This window comes from Myotis brandtii, unplaced genomic scaffold (assembly GCF_000412655.1).
Source record: "Myotis brandtii unplaced genomic scaffold, ASM41265v1 scaffold36, whole genome shotgun sequence".
In the NCBI taxonomy this organism is placed as follows: Eukaryota; Metazoa; Chordata; class Mammalia; order Chiroptera; family Vespertilionidae; genus Myotis; species Myotis brandtii.
This window is the reverse complement of record NW_005363836.1, coordinates 4,468,242-4,486,564: the sequence shown is the minus strand read 5'-3', so window position 1 is coordinate 4,486,564 and position 18,323 is coordinate 4,468,242. Positions and strand designations below refer to the sequence as shown.

Here is an 18,323-nt window from a genome sequence, read left to right as displayed (position 1 = left end):
TTTCTGGGGTTTTGTTTAGCTTCTATATTTGTTACAAAGTTTCAAACTGCCAGCTCAGAGGCCGGCAAGGCAGGCAGGGAATGTTGGAGTCCTCCTTCACTGAAGCAAGCAAGCCTCATGTTCGCTTCCAGCTGCCTGGCTGCCGGCCGCCATCTTGGCTGACAGTTAATTTGCATATACTCACTGATTAGCCAATGAAAAGGGTAGGGGTCGTACGCTAATTACCATGTTTCTCTTTTATTAGTGTAGATGTATTATAAAAGTGAACCTCAATAGTTACTGCCCCAAAAGAATTTTTAAAATCATGTGCTTAACATCATAAATTTGCATCATGTTTACAGCGTGTCTAAATACCAAAAATATAAATTCTAGCATATTAAAACAGCAACTCTTTCAAATAAGTATATGCCATCACTTTTTAAAATACATCCAACATAATGTCAACACCTGTGTTAGGTCATGTTCTTCCAGAAGACACCACTGCAAGTGATGGATTAATCAGGAGCTCCCAGAAGTGAATCAGGGAGTAGAAAACATGTGATAGGATTCGGGTGAAGTCCCAGCCTCAGCCTGATGCCACTCGAAGCTCAGATGGCAATTGCACATCCAAGTTCATCCCCTTTCTAGGCAATGAAGTCACCATGTGCAGCCTTTGTCATTATTGGCTGTGCGGTGGTGGGTGTCAGGGCAGGGGGACAGCAAACAGACTTCTAGGCACTTCCTTCTGTTTTAGGGTGGAGGCTCCAGCAGCCTAAAGCCAGAGCAGCCAAGCAGGCCAGCTGGGAGATGGGAGCAGCATTGAATAAAGGAATCTGTGGCTATGTGGCTGGGTACCAGAGTCCTCAACCATAACCTGACATGATACTAGCAGTAATTTAACATAGACTTCTGATTCTGGGAAGATGGTGTATATATACTTTTTCCTGTTCTTTCCACTAAGTGTCATGAAGATGACTCTAAAAGCTGGAGAGGGAGGACCAGCTGGAGTTCACAGGACCTGAAGAGCAACAGAGTGAGTTCACTGGGTTTTCCTTTTGCCTTGCATACCCCCAGCACTGGAAAAGCCAGCAACCAGAAATGCCAATGGGCTCAGAAAAAAGAAGAAAAAGTCAATAAAGGCCTGCTCTCTCTAGCCAAAGAACCAGGAAAGGAACAAAAACTTCCATCAAGTAACAGCTCTACTGAAGGGGCTCAGCAGTTAGCCGGGCATAAGAGTCTGGGCAGGCAGGAGAGCTGGGAGTGCTAGAGAAGTGAAGGCTGATGGAATGGATGAGATGGCTTGAACAGAAAGCTGGGAATGCTCACGGGGTTGTCAGCCTGTAGTTGACAATTAAAGCACTTGAGAGCTTTAAAAAAAATACACATGCCAACTGTCCCTGGAGATTCTCAGTTCCTTTCTGTATTTTTTCATAATCTACAGATGATTCTGAGGTGTAATAAATGTTAAAAATAAGTTAAACATTGCTATAATTTTTATTCAAATATTCCAAATGTTCAGGTTCTCTTGAAAGGGTATGATAGTTGTTTTACAGAAGTAGAAATTAAAACTTAAAAGAGGAGATGTATTAACAATCATAATTTTATTATTGTAATGAATTTCAGTGATTTAAAAGATGGTACTTAATGAACAAATACTATACATAGCTATTTTAAAAAGGCATCTATGTTTATAAGATAGGTGTCTCTAAAATATAGAGAAAAATTAAATTTTGCTTTTCTGAATGTCTGATACACTCAATAAACTAAAATACTCTTATAAAGAGCAGCTTTGTAATAATTATTAGAAACATTATTCCACCAAAGACACTGTAGAACCAAATCTCAGTAATCTTCAGGGAAGATAGTTACATTGACTCCAGGATCATCATCATTTTCAAGTTCTTTATCATTGTCTTCAGTAACACATTTGCCATCTGCTTTTTCTCGGTTTCTTTTTTTCTTATGAGAATATGAATTACTTTTCTTGATGATTTTCTCTTTGGGATTTAAGTCAGTAATACTTTCTCTTTCCAAAGCATGTTGTAGGCAGTTGTAAAACCTATAAAGACATAAGTACTACTGTTACATCAGTATTTTGAAACTGGATGACTGAAATATCTAGAACTTAAATTATATAAATTTGATCTCATATTAACCTTAATATAAAACGAGTCAAAGAAATATCATGATTTTTGCTTTTATTATTGTTTAATTAGGGAACAGAATATGTTTTTTCTAAGAACAGTCTTGAAAATTGAGTTGGAATCACTTCTTTTTAAAAAAATATATTTTTATTGATTTCAGAGAGGAAGGGAGAGGTAGAAAAATCAATGATGAGAGAGAAACATTGATTGGTTGCCTCCTGCATGCCCCATACTGGGGATCAAGCCCGCAACTTGGGCATATGCCCTTGACTGGAATTGAACCTGGGACCCTTAAGTCCGCAGGCCAATGCTCTCTCTATCCACTGAGCAAACGAGGTAGGGCTGGAATCACTTCTTGACAATTTCTATTTTACCTCATGTTCTATTCCACATATACTTGTCAAACAAAGAAGGTAAAAACAATTTTTTTCTTTATAAAAAAAATCATACATGTAATAGAAACTCATTTTAGAGAATTTGGAAATAATGTGCAGTTATAAATATAAATAGTGATTCTTAATATTTTTATTCTTTCTAGTTTATTAATGTATTCTGAATTAATGTATTTATACATGTACACATATACCTACCGTCTTTTACACAATTGTGGTATTACATATAGTTTTATACTGTTTTTTAAAGTTTCTTGAAAACATTTTCTATATCAATCAAATGAGCTATAAAATAATGCTTTTTAATGATAGTATAACATTATGTCATCTACATTGGTTGTAATTTATTTTCAAATTTTCCCTAATACAAACAATGTGACAAACATTTTTGAAAACAATGTGATCTGAATTTCTAGCTCTTCCCTGAGGACAGACACCTAGAAATGTAACTACATGGTTAAAGGTATAAACATTTTAAGGTTCTTGAAAAATACTGTTTTCCAGAATGGATACTTAGTATGCTTCTAATATTAATACCTGAGAGACCACTTCACTCATATACTGAATATTACCATAAAAATACATGCTTTACTTGAATAGGTGATAACAGTATCGCATTATTTCTTTTTTTAAAATATATTTTTATTGATTTCAGAGAGGAAGAGAGAGGGAGAGAAATAGAAACATCAATGATGAGAGAGAATCATTGATCGGCTGCCTCCTGCACACCCCACACTGGGGATCGAGCCCTCAATCCAGGCATGTGCCCTTGACCGGAATTGAACCCAGTCTGCAGGCTTACACTCTATCCACTGAGCCAAACTGGCTATGGCTCATTATTTCAATTCTCATTTATTTGTTGGCAAGTGAAATTGAATGTTTTGCATTAGCTATTTGAATTATTATTTTTTTAATGTGACTTGTTCTTTTCCTTTACTCATTTTTCTACCGGAGTTTTAGTGTTAATTTTGTCATCCGATGTACTGTTTTCTCCCTGAAAACTGGGCTTCGTTTCTTTTCTGCTCCCACATTAACACCTGACAAGACGCTGCCGGACAGTGGCCGTCAGCATCTGCGGGAGGCATAGAGGTGGCAGGTGTGCTGCCTGTGCTTCACACCAGCTTGTCCTGGGAATGCTGAGGCTGGCTAATGCCAACCTCCCTGGTCCCGATTTTTTCATTTATAAAATTGGACATTATTCTGTATCTAGAAGGGTTGTCAGAGGTTATAGAGGATACATGTAAGTACCTAGCACAATGCCTGGCACAGAATAAGTTCTCTATAATGACTATTTTTATAGATGATAAACTCCATGAGACCAAGACTCCCCATCTATCTTGTTTTCTGTTATATTCTTAGCATACAGTACAATGCTGACACACTCAGCAAAAATATGCCAAATAAGTGAATAAATACCTTTCAAAAAAGGTAACTTATTAGCCTAGGTCCCAAATTAGAATGCCTGGGAGGTTGAGACCTCCCTTGTTCTCTTATCGCAAATGAGAAATCCATCGTAGGGATCTTGTCATGCATATGTGTCCTATTTTAATGGGAGACTATGAAAGGAAGTTTTTGACATCTACAGAATAGATTGCTATTTCGACCAATTTTCTTCTTTCTTTAATTCAATGAACAGGCTTAGTTCTACTTGCAAAGGCTCTGAAATTTCCCTAAAAAAACTAGGATATCCACCTATTCCCAAATACTCCACACAATTCTAATTATACCTAACATGATTGCTACACATCCTGTCCGTATTTCAAGAACTTAACATACTCAACACTCTACACTTTGATATCTAGCACTAAGTCTGGCATAATAGGTGTTCATAGATATTACTTCAATGAGTAAATCAATCTCAGTGGTGGAGGTATAATAAAAGGAAAAACTGTACAGTAAGAGTTACAAGCAAAAGGCTTTGAAAAATATTAACTGACATACAATTCTGTAGACTCTGTTCCATGGTAACCTCTTCATTAAATGCATCCTGTACATCTTACTGAACTGAAACTTGGCTCTCCCACAAAGACACCATTTGCCCTGCATTCCTTTCAAGTGGAGGCTGCTGACTCCACCACCACAGAGTTGAGACAAGGTCAGAATTCAAATGGCTCAACAAAACTTTGCCAGACTAAACTCCTGCATCTGCCCCTTACGTCATCTACCAAAATTCTGTTCAGTCCCTTATGTTTATGAAAACTTCTACACTTGGTTTGATCTCTCTAGGTCTGACCATCATCCTGGGTGACTTCAATGACTGGTTTTCGTCTCATCTTCCAAACTGCCTATTTAGAATGGCTTAATATAATGACCCAACAGAATGACTCATTTAATCTAAAAACATAAATGCAAGCATGCCACAAAATGGTGAGAATCATCCTTGCTGATCATAAGAGGCTATCCATGATATGCAACTTCATCTTCTATCATTCTCCACCCAACCCTGTACGTTTGACTCAGGCAACCATATTTTTTGTTGTTGTTGGTTTTTTTTCTTGACTATATTCTATTTCTATAAAATTACAGATAAGATTAAATTGCTCTTTTATGACCACAGAGAATTAACGGCTTGTGTAAAATATCTTGTCTATCACACATAAAAAAAGGAATTAAAGAGGAACAAATGCTTTACTTTAATCTTCCACTAAAGAACCTAAGAATTCAAAGCTACATCCTTCAGGTACCACAAAACAACTGGTAAATGGAACAAAGATACTTTTGTGCTAAAAGCCAAGAATAAAAACTTCAAATACTTTCTCCTTTTCCTTTTTTAAGGGAACTTTCAAAAAGTCTTTTAGGAAACTATCTTACACATTAAGTCAGAAATTTGTTTTTCAATTGCATGCTCTCCACTCATTCTATGACCCTCTACACAGCATTCTAAAGTTCACTTCTCAAAGTGTAATTTCCTCAGCTCTCACAGGCAACAAAAAGAGCTTGGAGTGTAAAAAGAAATGTATACTCAGGCAACTGTTTCTTTTCTCTCCTGAAAAGAAAATCAAATTGTCCTCAGATTTTCTACCTCTGCTGTCAAGATTATCATGCCGCAGGGCAACTTGTACTCAGTTCTCTTCATTAGAGAACTTTTCAGGCCAGCGCTGTGAAAATGAATCCTTGTCTTTCAGATCAATTACAGGACCACTTGCAATAAAAAGCTGATATTTCTTTGACTTCTGAAATAGAAAGGAAATTTTAATAAAATCTAGGCACAATTTCATACCATTTTAGGCTTCCATTATTCATAAGTAACAAAGAAGGCTATTTTCATATATTACGCATTTAGATTTTAACTAAGCTCTAGCATTTTTATTTAAAAACATGTAAGCAAAGGCCTGTCTCAGGTGCTGGAAACAGAGGTAAGGAGGGCAGGGTCTAACGGGAGCTGCAGAGCTGTAAGGACACGTTCAACACACCATGAGAAAGATAAATTAAAGTGGGGGCACACTGGGGGCACTTTACTCCAAGTGAGATCATGAAAAGCTCTTTGGGAAAACCCAATTTGATTGCAAGGGCGAATGCAAAGCTGGCTGGGTGATGGGAGTGGAATTATGGCAGGAGTTTGCCATACAGAAGGGGAGAGGATATCGAGGGGAAAAATTATCAGAATAGAAAATATATATTTTTTCACTTTACATTATTTACCTTTTGATCTTAAGTATACAGGGAAATGTACAAGTTGTTTATTTATCTGCTTTAGTTCCACTTTTAAAAATAAGACTAGTGCCCTCCCTAGCTGTTTTTGCTTGGTGGACAGAGCGTTGGCCTGCGGACTGAAGGGTACCAGGTTTGATTCTGGTCAAGGGCACATGCCTGGGTTGCGGGCTTGATCCCCAGTGTCGGGTGTGCAGGAGGCAGCCAATCAATGATTCTCTCTCATCACTGATGCTTCTATTTCTCTCTCCCTTCCCCTTACTCTCTGAAATCAATTTTTAAAAAATTAGAAAAAAAAAAAGACTAGCAACTCTGGGGAGTCTATGACATCTGCTATCCTGACTCCTCCTTCTCTTCTGCCATTTCTAATCTGTTTTGGTTGATATTCTGCAGTATCACGCCATTCAGCTTGTTACTCAGGGTCCTGTTTCTTTTATCTAGACCATGTAGCCAGAGCCTGCTCACCTTATGTCTCAGCCACCTTTCATGTGTTCCAGAATGATCATCCTAAGGCTTTGAAGCCTTAAAAGTAGCACATGGATGGAAAAAAATCACTTAACTAAGTTTTGCAAACATTTATTAACCACTATTCTTATGAAACTGTCCTTGCTTTTGGGGAACTCTATATGTGTTAACTTTTAAATTCCTTTATTGTTTATGATTAATTCTATAAATACTTATTGAGTTTCTACCATGAGCCAGGCACTATGTAAGGTTTTAGGATAAGATATAGAGAGACATTTTTGTGTGCGCGCATGCACGCATGTGTGTGTGTGTGTGTGCGTTTGTGCATGCATGTGTGTGCAGTTGGTTGTGAGGGAGAAGTCAGTCCTATCTTCAGTGTGACCATGTAGTGGAAAAAGAAGGTATATATGTAATTAAATAATTGCAAGTCACTATGATTCATATTTCTTTTTTCCACTGAAGCATAAACTGTAATGATACTGGTAAATGATAATATGAATCTGAACCAAAGAAATTGCTTTGGGGTTGAGACTAGGCTAAGAAAGGGATTAAGGAAAGACTGATAGGATATTTTAGTTACATATCTTCAAAAAATTATTGGGTATATGGGCCTATGACTTGGGGAAGATTTGGAAGACCCATCAGTATACGGGGAAGTAGCTGAAGCTATGGGCCAAGGGAGAGAATCCTAGAGTACAACAATATTTTACCAATAGGTAGAATAGTAAGAAACATCCAGAAGGAAGCTAAGAAGAAAGGGATGCAGAAAAGAAAGGATATAATAGAAATTCTTATCAACTGGTATATGAAAAAAAGCTCAATATCACTAGTCACCAGAAAAATACAAATCAAAACCAAAATGAGGTATCAACTCACCTGTCAGAATGGTCATTATTAAACACACACACACACAAACAACACACACATACAAAAAGACAACATATGTTGTAAGGATGTTGAGAAAAGGGAACCCTTGCTCATTGCTGGTGGGAATGTAAAATGGTACAGTTCCTGTGGGAAACAGTATGGCGGTTCTTAAAAAAAATTAAATGTAAAATTACCATATGATCCAGCAATTCCACTTCTGGGTATACACCAAAAGATTCAAGAGCAGGGACTCAAACACATATTTATACACCCATGTTCACAGCAGTATTATTCACAATAGTGAACAGAAAAAAGAAAAATCTGATTTTCCATTGACAGATTAATCGATAAATAAAATATGGTATATAAATACAATGGAGTATTATTCAGCCTTAAAAAGAAATGCAGTTCTGACATATGCTACAACATGGATGAACCTTGAAGACATTTTGCTAAGTGAAATAAGGCAGACACAAAAGGGAAAAAATTTTAATTCCACCTATATGAAGTATTTAAAATTCAGAGAGTAAAAATAGAATAGTGATTAATAGGGGCTGAGAGCTTGGAGAATGGGGAATTATTGTTTAACTAGAGGCCTGGTGCATGGATTCGTGCACTGGTGGGGTCCCTCGGCCTGGCCTGCAGGGATCGGGTGTCAGCTGACACTGGCTCTCTGATATCCCCCGAGGGGTCCTGAATTGTGAGTGGGCGCAGGCCAGGCTGAAGGACCCCAGGGGTGCACAATCGGAGCTGGGGAGGGAATGCAGGAGGGCTCCAGGGGGTGTCTGGCCCATCTCACCCAGTCCCTATTCACTGGATCCCAGCAGCAAGCTAAACTACTGGTTGGAGCATTTGCCCCCTGGTGGTCAGTGCACATCACAGTGACTAGTCAAACAAATGGTTGGACACTTAGCATATTAGGCTTTTATTATACAGGATGGGTACTGAGATTCAATTTGGGATGATGTAAAGGTTCTGGAGATGGATAGTGGTGATAGGTGGTTACATAACAATTTGAACGTACTTAATGGCACTGAACTATACACTAAAACGGTTAATATGGTAAATTTTGTTATGTATATTTAACCACAAAAAGTTAAAAATAATAATAAAGAACACCCAACCACTAAAATAGACTTATTTACTTCTCTCCAATTTACTTCATTTTTACCAACCATATTATATGCTAATATATTCAGCCCTTTTATTCTATACTTTATTGAACATTTATTTTTCTTATTACATAGCTGGTAAAAAGAACATGGCTATTTTCACTGTGCTTATAGCCAAATGGTGGTTTCATCTGACCCACGTCAGTCCTGTCTCTTATAAACTGAATCAAAGACAGCCTTCCTCTGGTAATTGGTAAGTAGATCTTCAAACTTTACGTTTTTCACGTAGAAATCATTATGTACAAAATTATCTTACTTTTCCCAATAAAAGGGGCTTGGAAATTAGTTTTCACAAACAAGACCTTTTATCTATTAAAAATATTTTAGCCTTTGGCTTTCATTTTTCACATTGGCAGAAAATTTCTTATTGATGAAATATTACTCATTTGGATCTTGACTTTAAAAAATTCTCTTATTATAGCTATTTTAATTGTGAAACTTTGGTCCAAATTTAGTACTCGATGTCTGATTGCAGAACTCATTACCTCCAGTATTTATTATTTTTTTCTCTTTTCAACATCAGAAGAGTAACTTTTTCTCTGCATTTGGTTGAAAGTACAGCTGTTCCCAAAGGAGCTCCCTAATTTGTACAGCCTTTCTGAATTCACTTGTAATCTTCTAATCAGTCTCTTAAGACACTTTTTACCCTTCTTTAATTTTTCACTGATTTTACGTGATGAGCATGGCTCTCTTGATAGCAGCATGCACACTATAATCTCAAAACATATCTTTGAGTCAATGGATTTAAAGCATAATTTGATTTTATAGCTGGTGAACATGGCTCAATTAACTTCACCAGGTGTACTAATATAGTTACTTGATCTTGGGCTATATTTATAATCTTGTTGAAATTCAAGTAAGGAAACAGAAAAACTGATTTGCTACCTCCTATGCTTTAGCAACAACCTCACCGGAATACTATTGAATGGATGTGGTAAGTGTTTGGAATGGTGCCAATAAGTACCTACATAGATTTCAAACACTACAGTCTGGTGGGATGACAGGGTACTCTTCAGTTGCTTACTTGAAATTATTACTTTATTTAGAATGTTTGTTCAAAGCATTTTGTGGCCAGGTAACCTCTAGCCTTTTCTCAGCCACAGTTCTGTTAGAAATTAAGCTTAATGCCTTGAGACATCCACTGTATATAATAATTAATTTCTCTCCAATGTATGGAGAATGGGACAAGTACCGTTGTTGGGAGAACTGAGAAATAGTCACTTGAATAATTTTGTGAATCTTGTTGTTCAAATAAGGAGCCCTGGTTGAGAAAGCCTGGATGGTGATACTGATGTGATTATTGGTTTACTCTCTTCATGTGTCATTGAATAAGGGCTATTGGATCTGAAGAATCCATGACACGACAGGGCCAGGACTAATCATTATAGGTATGCTATTGAATATATACTACAATTGTTCTTTAAGATAAGTATTTCCCCCTAGTTAGATATAAGAAAAACAAAGCCAAGGGAGTTGAGTAAGTTGTGGTAGAATCTGGATCTGAACTCAGCTCTAGCTCCAGAGAAAAGATCTACCTCTTTCCACCACAAGACTGCCGCCATCAGCACTTCCAGCCTTAGCTACTTCAAAAAAATTCTAGGTATTAAAAAAAAACAAACTTAAGCAGGCAAGTTAAGCAATAGAATTGCTTTGTATTTTACAGATAGGATTCTGATGGTGATATGGAGAATCGCTTAGCAGAGAAACACACTAGAAGCATTCTACAATGAGACAAGTGAATATTGCAATAGTCTTGAATGAAGAAAGTGGCAGATGGGGAGAGATAATGATTCAAGAGTTACTTGGGTAGAGATTGACTGATTAAGAGGTGGCCAAGGGAGGTGGGGAGAAGGGGAAAAGGAAATTATAAATGATATCAAGTCAGCCAACACCAGCCTGAGTAACTCAGAGATGCACATCTTGTTGATGGTAGGTCAGTGGTATTATCCTATACTAGGGGCCCAGTGCACAAATTCGTGCACCTTGAAAGGAACTGTGGGCCGTGAGGTTGAGGTGGGCACAGGGGCAGGTTTTGGTCCATCCTCTGCGCCCCCGCCCGGCCCCTCCTGCTGCAGCCCCCAGTCCCCTGTCTGCCGGCAGCCCTGCTCCCCCCCGCTGACGGCGCCGGCCGTTGGTACCAGCTGATGATGTGGAGGGATTGGGGCCAGCGCCAGCAGCAGGCGTGAGTGGTGGCTGCTGCCTTGATTGCCCCTCAGGAGCAGGGGGAGGTGGAAAAGCCCTAAGGGGCTACTGGGGCAGGCAGCCGCCGCTCGAACCCACTGATGGCACCAAGTGATCGGGGCCGGCGTCAGGTGCTGGCAGTGGGTGTGAGTGGGGTCAGTGTCGGCAGCAGGTGCAAGCGCCAGGTGGGACTGGGGTGCACGGGAGCAAATAATTTTCAGTAACCAGCAGAGGCTCGCCCAATGACAGTGACCAGCGCCCTGCCTTGGTCTGGCACCCCCACTCACCTGCTCCACCATCCCACCATGGCTGATGCCTGCCATGTTCTACTCTGCCGCCTGACAATGCCCGCCATGGTCTGCACGCCTCCTGGTGGTCAGCGTATGTCATAGTGACTGGTTGTTTGGCTGTTCTGCTGTTTGGTCTATTTGCATAGTAGGGTTTTGTATATATAGATAATAAAAGGCTAATACGCAAATCGACTGAACTGCGGAACGACCAGTTGCTATGACACGCACTGACCACCAGGGGGCAGACACTCAATGCCGGAGCTGCCCCCTGGTGGTCAGTGCACTCCCACAGGGGGAGTGCTGCTCAGCCAAAAGCAGGCCTAAGCCATCAGTCAGACATCCCGAAGGCTCCCGGATTGTGAGAGGGCACAGGCCGGGCTGAGGGATGCCCCTCCCCCCCAGTACATGAATTTCGTGCACTGGGCCTCTAGTCCTTATATAAGAAAGGCAACATAAGAGTCACTTCTGTATATAAAAACTATTATTTGAAAAAGGAAAGCACTGTAAAAATTGTATTCATCCTGAGTGAAATTTAAGAACAGGAGAAGTATAAAGATGTGAACTAATAGCCATAATCCTTACTACTAGGACAATTCTGGTAATGCTAGATCTAATCCATGATAAGAGATGGGTAGTAAACTCACCAGAGATGTAAAATATTTATCAGGCTAAAAATTAACCAGTCTATATTCTCCTAAAAAGGAGATTCTGGGTTAGGTCATCTCTAGGGGATCACACCAAGGGGCAGTGTGCACCTCTTCCATGGTTGCTTTTAACTTGATCAGTTATGGTCCCCATGGCTACTGGGCTTTCCTACCTGAGTGATTATGTTTAGCTCCCTTATACCCATTGCTGGCAGTCAGTTGTCCCATTCTCCTCCATGTAGCTTATGCTCCCATTTAGTACCCATTACAGTCTGGCCTACTTTAATCATCTTTTTATTATTCATGATAAGGCTATAAGTAGAAAAGCAGTTGGGAGTCTAAACTGAAGACAGTGTATATTAATATTTTCAAAGATGATCTAGGCATAGAAAAATAACATGAAAATATCTAATAAATGTACCTTTCAATTCTCTTCTTGTTTTCCTCCATTTTTTGATTTGCTATCTCTAATAGGAAGTCAATATATTCCTCTGTCACCATCAGTTTTCCCTTATGGCTTAATGGAACTTCTAAGCCATGTGTGCTCCGGACAGCCTTCAAGGAACAAGCAATTCAGACATGATGACTCGTGCTAGAGATACTGAAGATAACTAAAGAAAATTCCAAGTTAGGGTTGTGCTTAAACATAGTTTAGCTTCATTACAGCATTTAGGTTTGTGCTTTGATATAAGTTAGCTAAACACAGTTGGATCACAGGAGATTAAATAGATTTTCCCTTCATGTAAAGTCATTTCTAAAAAAAGTCATTCTACATTGTTTTTCAAAGAAGCAGATACTATCAAATAAGGCAATAACTTTAACAGTTTCAATTTCACTAAAGCTTAGAAAGCTTTAATAGACTATTTAAAGAAAAGAAATAAATGAAATCTCAACAGAAGCTTCAAGGGAAAATCAAAATGGACTGGATTTGAAAGAGCCTCTTAGTGCTCCCTGAGCCGAGTGTGGTTATAAGAATAAGGCATGCCCGTTCTATCTCACAAAGTGGCTGCTTTCTCGATGCTTTAGGGCCAACCTTAGTAATCCTGTTGATGAAATAGTCAGCACGTTACAAGCAAATCCAAACACTGGATATAGATTAAGAACAACCACCAAAACTATCATGAGGAATAAAAATGAATTCAATGAAACTTTACTGAGCATCTGCAATGTAGGCCCTATGTAAGATGTGAAGATACAAGATGAATATAACATGGTTCCTTTAAGAGCTTACACTTTGGAATAAGACATAAACAAGTGAACAAAAAATTGTAACACGACATAGGTGCTATGACAGGGAAAACACAAACATGTCCGCCCACGTGCACGCACAAACCATTAAAGAAATGTAGAAGAGATACAACTAAATGAGACAGGCCTCAGTTTCATGGGAAGGTGGCATTTGAGTTGGGATTTTAAAGGATAAGTTCAATTTTACCACATGTAAAATGGGGGAGGAACAACTTATCTACAGTTATGGAGACATGACAGAGCACGATACATTTTTATTTGGCTGGAATATAAGTATGCTAGCAGAAGAGCATCAACAAGGCAGATGGAAAGTAGTTTGGGAAAGGCCTTGAATATCAGGGAAAATATTTGGAGACCCTCACTTTTTCAAAAGGGGAGATTCTGACAGTACTGGGTGGAGGGGCTGAAGAAGGAGGACAGCAGGAAGACCAGTCAGGAGCCCACTGTAAAGACAGGTGAGGGACACTGAGGGCTTAAGTAGGGGCAATGGCAGAAGGCTTGGAGAGGTGGACTCAGGTGTGAGAAATAAGAGGCAGATGTGATAGGACTTGTAACTAATTGAATATGGAAGACAAAGGAGAGGAAGGTAGAAGAATGGCTCTGTTCTTGCTAGGTCACCAGATGCAGCAGGGAATGAGATGGGGACACAAACCAGTACTATGGGTTTTGCTTTTCTAGTTCGTCATGCTTTATAGGGGTCTTCTTTTTTCCCTAAATTTATTGATACTAGGAAGAAAGGAAGAGAAAGGGAGAAAGAAATATTGATGTGAGCAGCATAGAAAATAGGAAAAGTCTAGGGAGCTAGAATGGAGGACAATCTGAAACCAGTTCAAGAGCAAATAATACATGTCCTGTCAAACAATAAATGCAATCAGTAAATACTACAGCAGATCAGAATAAGGCAAATTCACCAGGGGCTAGCTTGGCCAGGAAAAGACTAAGAGAGGATGTGGAGCTTAGAAGGCACCTTAACGGTTATCCAGTCCAGGGATCAGCAAACTTTTTCTGAGAAAGGACAGATAGTAAACATTTTCAACTTTGTGGACCATATAGTATCTGGCATAACTACGCAATTTTACCACTGTAACACAAAAGCAATCTTAGACAGTGATTCATCCAATTGGTGTAGTGGGATCTGACACCCCTGTGGGCTGGACTTGGCCCTATGGCAGTAGTTTGCTGGACCCCTGGTATAGCTGAGAAAATTCAGGCCCTGAGGGAGCTTACCCAAGTTCATTTAGCATAGCCGGGGGCCAGCCAGTATTTGTGCAGAGGACTTCAGATCCCCTATCTGTGATTCTTTCCATGATATCATGGTGCTTATTAAATTGGGGCTATTTAAGATGAGGAGGGCACAGAGAATCAGGTTAAAAGTGGAGGAGTATACAGTACTATGAAATAAGACCGCAAATGTACATCTAATATCTCTGGGACTTTGCCCTGTAGGAATAAATAAGTCACTGAAGGTTTCTGACACAGGGAATGGCAAGAAGATCTGAGTCAGGAGACACTAAAGGCAGGAGTCTAAGTACAAGTCTAAGTTATTTCAATAACCTGGATCACTTCATGCTCAAAGAACTGCTTTTTGCCAAAAGGTATCTTACCAACATAGTCTTTCCTCTCTTTCCCACTGTTATGCCAGAGTTCCTGAAACCAGAATCTATTGCCACTGAATGCTGTAAAAAAATAAATTTGTTAGATTCTGATAACCTGACTAATCAGACAAACCATTAAACTCTACAAACTGCAGAAACATATATAACCCCAAACCTATAGTTAATTAAAAACTACTTGATTAAACTACTGCATTAAATTTTGGCAGAAGTTGTAAGGCTTAAGATTAAGTCTACCCACATACTAATAAATTCAAGTGTAATTACAAAGTTTTACCAGAATCTGTGCATCCTGCAACTCTCGACACTGCACATGAAGAATAAGGGGTTCGAATTTCAAAGTGGCATCACCATTCGCTTTTTTCAGAACTGCAATCTAAATAAAAAATGTTAGTATCAGACACAAATATATGATCCTCTTCTTTTGAACCCCGGGACTTTTAGATTCCTCCAGCATCCTGTTCCCGAAATAACTTTTCACTCAGCTTTCTTGGTCCTTTCTCCAAAAACTTATTAATCTGCTTATTCTTTTAAAAGACTTGATTTCTAATTCTCCCATATACCTCCTGTGTCATTCTTTCCAACCACGTTTTACAAAAGTAAACTATTACTGTATTTAATTCCATAACAGATTTTTCCATTAAGGAACTGGGTATGTAAAGACTATAGTAGAAAGTCTGTTTAAATACTTGTTAGACAGAAGTTGGACTGTTATGTCTGAGCTAGAATTTATATAGGGCAGTTGTTATTTCTGTTTGTCTAATATTCCTGGGCAGCATCCTCCCTCTTTCACACGGGACTGTTAATAATGGCCCTGTCACTCATCACTCCCACTATCATAATATCAGAGATGCCAAGTGCCTAGGTCTGATCAAGGATAGCATTCCATTCTATTGGCAAAAATAACTGTTCTCGGGGGATGGCTCAGAGTCCTTTGGGAATGGTACATGAATCTTCTGAAGTCTTTTTCTGCTGGGGTTGCTAGTAGCTAACTTTCCTGACACAAAGATAATCTGTAGCAGAAGAGAATAAGGACAAATATGCACAGAGAATTAGTACCCAAGGAAGGAGATGGAAGTTGAATGAGTACCCACAGGACAACATTTGAGCACCTGAACCAGTAATGTACAGATTAACACAAACTTATATGAACTCATTTAAACATTTCAATTTAGGCAACTAAATCATCCAGCATGATACAAAGATTTTCAAGAAGCAATTCAGGTAATGTATAATTTATTTATATCAGTATAATGGTAATCTATCTACACTAATAAAGGGTAATATGCTAATTAGACCAGATAGACTGGATGTCTTCCGGACAAAGCCACGGTGGCAGGGGCCGAGGCAGAGGTGATTAGGGGTGATCAGGCCGGCAGGGGAGAGTGATTAGGAGAGATTAGGCCAGCAGGGGAGCAGTTAGGGGTATCAGGCAGGCAGGCAAAGGGGTTAGGGGCGATCAGACAGGCAGGCAGAGATGGTTAGGGGCTATCAGGGAGGCAGGCAGAGGCGGTTAGGGGTGATCGATCAGGCAGGCAGAGTGGTTAGGGGCGATCAAGCAGGCATGCAGAGTGGTTAGGGGCGATCAGGCAGGCAGGTGAGCGGTTAGGAGCCAGCGGTACTGTAAAGCTTAAGCAACCAAATGACTGGTTGCTATGATGTGCACTGACCATCAGGGGACAGATGCTCAACACACAGGATCGGGCTCCCTCCTGTCTAGATCAGGCCTGTGGGGACTAGGCCAACACTGGCTATCCGACATCCCCCGAGGGGTCCCGGATTGTGAGAGGGTGCAGGCCAGACCAAGTGACCCCACCTGTGCATGAATCCATGCACCGGGCCTCTAGTACATAGATAATGCTAATGACTTATTCCTGGCTCCCTTTCTCCCTTTTCCTTCTATGATTTGTACCAGGTTACTGAGTTATAGAATAGCTAAAATAAAATTCAATCTTTGGATCCAATATGTGTCCGATGTCCATGAACTCTCTGCTATGTCCAAGAGGATGTGTTGTGTTGAGCGGCTGGAGTATTGCTTGCATACATATTTTTACTTTTATCTCCCACAACTCAGAAAAACCATCATAATGAATTCTCTTTAAGCTTTATGAATAATATTCAGTCATTATAACTATGCACAAAAATCACCTTGAATTTTCTATTTTTCAACTGTATTTAAAGTGACCGCGAATTAAAAAGTGTGATTTCTTTAACTTTACATATAAAAACTTACCACATCATCTTTTACACAAGGCTTGTGTGTAACTAGGAGCCAGCAACAGTTTTGTTTCTGAACCTCAAAGCCATTTATATTCTAAAATGAAAAATAACATAATCTAATGTAGTCATACATTTACATAAATAGCAAGTACAGTGAATACATAACATATTGTAGGCTTTCTTAAATTAATAATCCCCAAGTGGTGATTTTTAAATTAATGACCCCATTTTCTCTACACCAGTGATTTTCAACCCTTTTCATCTCATGGCACACATAAACTAATTACTAAAATTCTGCAGCACACACACACAAAAATAATTATATTTTTTGCCAATCTGAAAAAACAACAACCAGGTGTAGTTTTGATTCATTCACACCGACTGACGGCTGTTGTCATTTTTGTATTTAACAACCTCAGGGAAAAGAGGTCAGGCACCTGACTAGCCAGGTCGTGCATGTTTTACAAATTAGTGCGGCACGCCGGTGTGCCTGTCGCTGAAGATCGCTGCTCTTTATTGTCCTCACTTCATGACCCAGGGAGGGCATGAGCTTAGATAACTGTCCTCAAGTCACACGGCCAGGAATTCCCAGAACCGGGCTGGAATCTACGGGGCATCACGCCACAGCCTCAGGGCTTCGCATCTCACACTAGATAAATAGATTCGATAGATAGATAGATAGATAGATAGATAGATAGATAGATAGAAAGAAAGAAGATAGATAGATAGATAATAGACATTGCGCTTCCGGGACCACCTTAACCCGGCCACGCCCCCCCAGGCCCGCTGGCCGCGGTGCAGCCGCCAGCTGGGCCAGGCTGGAGTCTACGTTCCCTTCGATTTGGGAAAATCACATCCTCAGCCCTAGCACCGCCAGGTCACTCCCGGGCCAGCAGCTTCGGCGTCACTCTGGGGTTTGTGAGAATGGCGGACTAGCAGGCCCCGCGCTACACCTACAGGATCAGACTCCGGACTTTCCAAAGATCTCCAGGTGACTCACAGACACACTCACGTTTTTAAGGCCCTGGTCTAATCCATCCTCTAAATTTCACCGATAAAGAAACCGAGACCACCCACTAGGACACACACAAGCAGGCTGCACCGGGGTGTCGCACGGGGTGGGTTCCCACTAGCGGGCAGGCGCCGCCGGGAGGGCACCGAGCAGGCTCACCGCATCCAGGAGGAGGATGCGCCCCGCGCAGGAGCTGGTGGTAAAAAACTGTTCTCGCCCATTCAGGAGCTGCACGAGCTCGGCCACATCCTCGTCCACGCTGCCCTTCCGGCTGAGGTCCGCTTTTCTCAGACACTGCGCCTTCCACCTGCTGAACTCCGCGCGGCGCTCCATGCGGGGAGGGATTTGGGGTCTGCACTTTGCCGGCGGCCCTCGCCTGCCCTGGGGGCAGCCATATTGGAGCGACGGGTGCCCGGAAAGGCCAAACTTCCTCGGCGTCGCGCTC

The 18,323-nt window shown here is 40.3% G+C and overlaps 1 protein-coding gene across 1 annotated transcript; it reads right to left on the bottom strand.

The window, feature by feature from the left end:
- Positions 1 to 465: 465 nt before the first annotated feature.
- On the bottom strand, positions 466 to 18,302 carry TYW3 (tRNA-yW synthesizing protein 3 homolog (S. cerevisiae)). The gene is made up of 6 exons (XM_005871922.2): positions 18,038 to 18,302; positions 16,880 to 16,960; positions 14,924 to 15,022; positions 14,638 to 14,709; positions 12,207 to 12,340; positions 466 to 2,038 (listed from the first exon to the last, which is right to left on the bottom strand). The coding sequence occupies exons 1-6, from the start codon at positions 18,209 to 18,211 to the stop codon at positions 1,822 to 1,824; spliced, it is 777 nt and encodes a 258-aa protein (XP_005871984.1). The 5' UTR covers positions 18,212 to 18,302; the 3' UTR covers positions 466 to 1,821.
- Between the last annotated feature and the right edge of the window lie 21 nt (positions 18,303 to 18,323).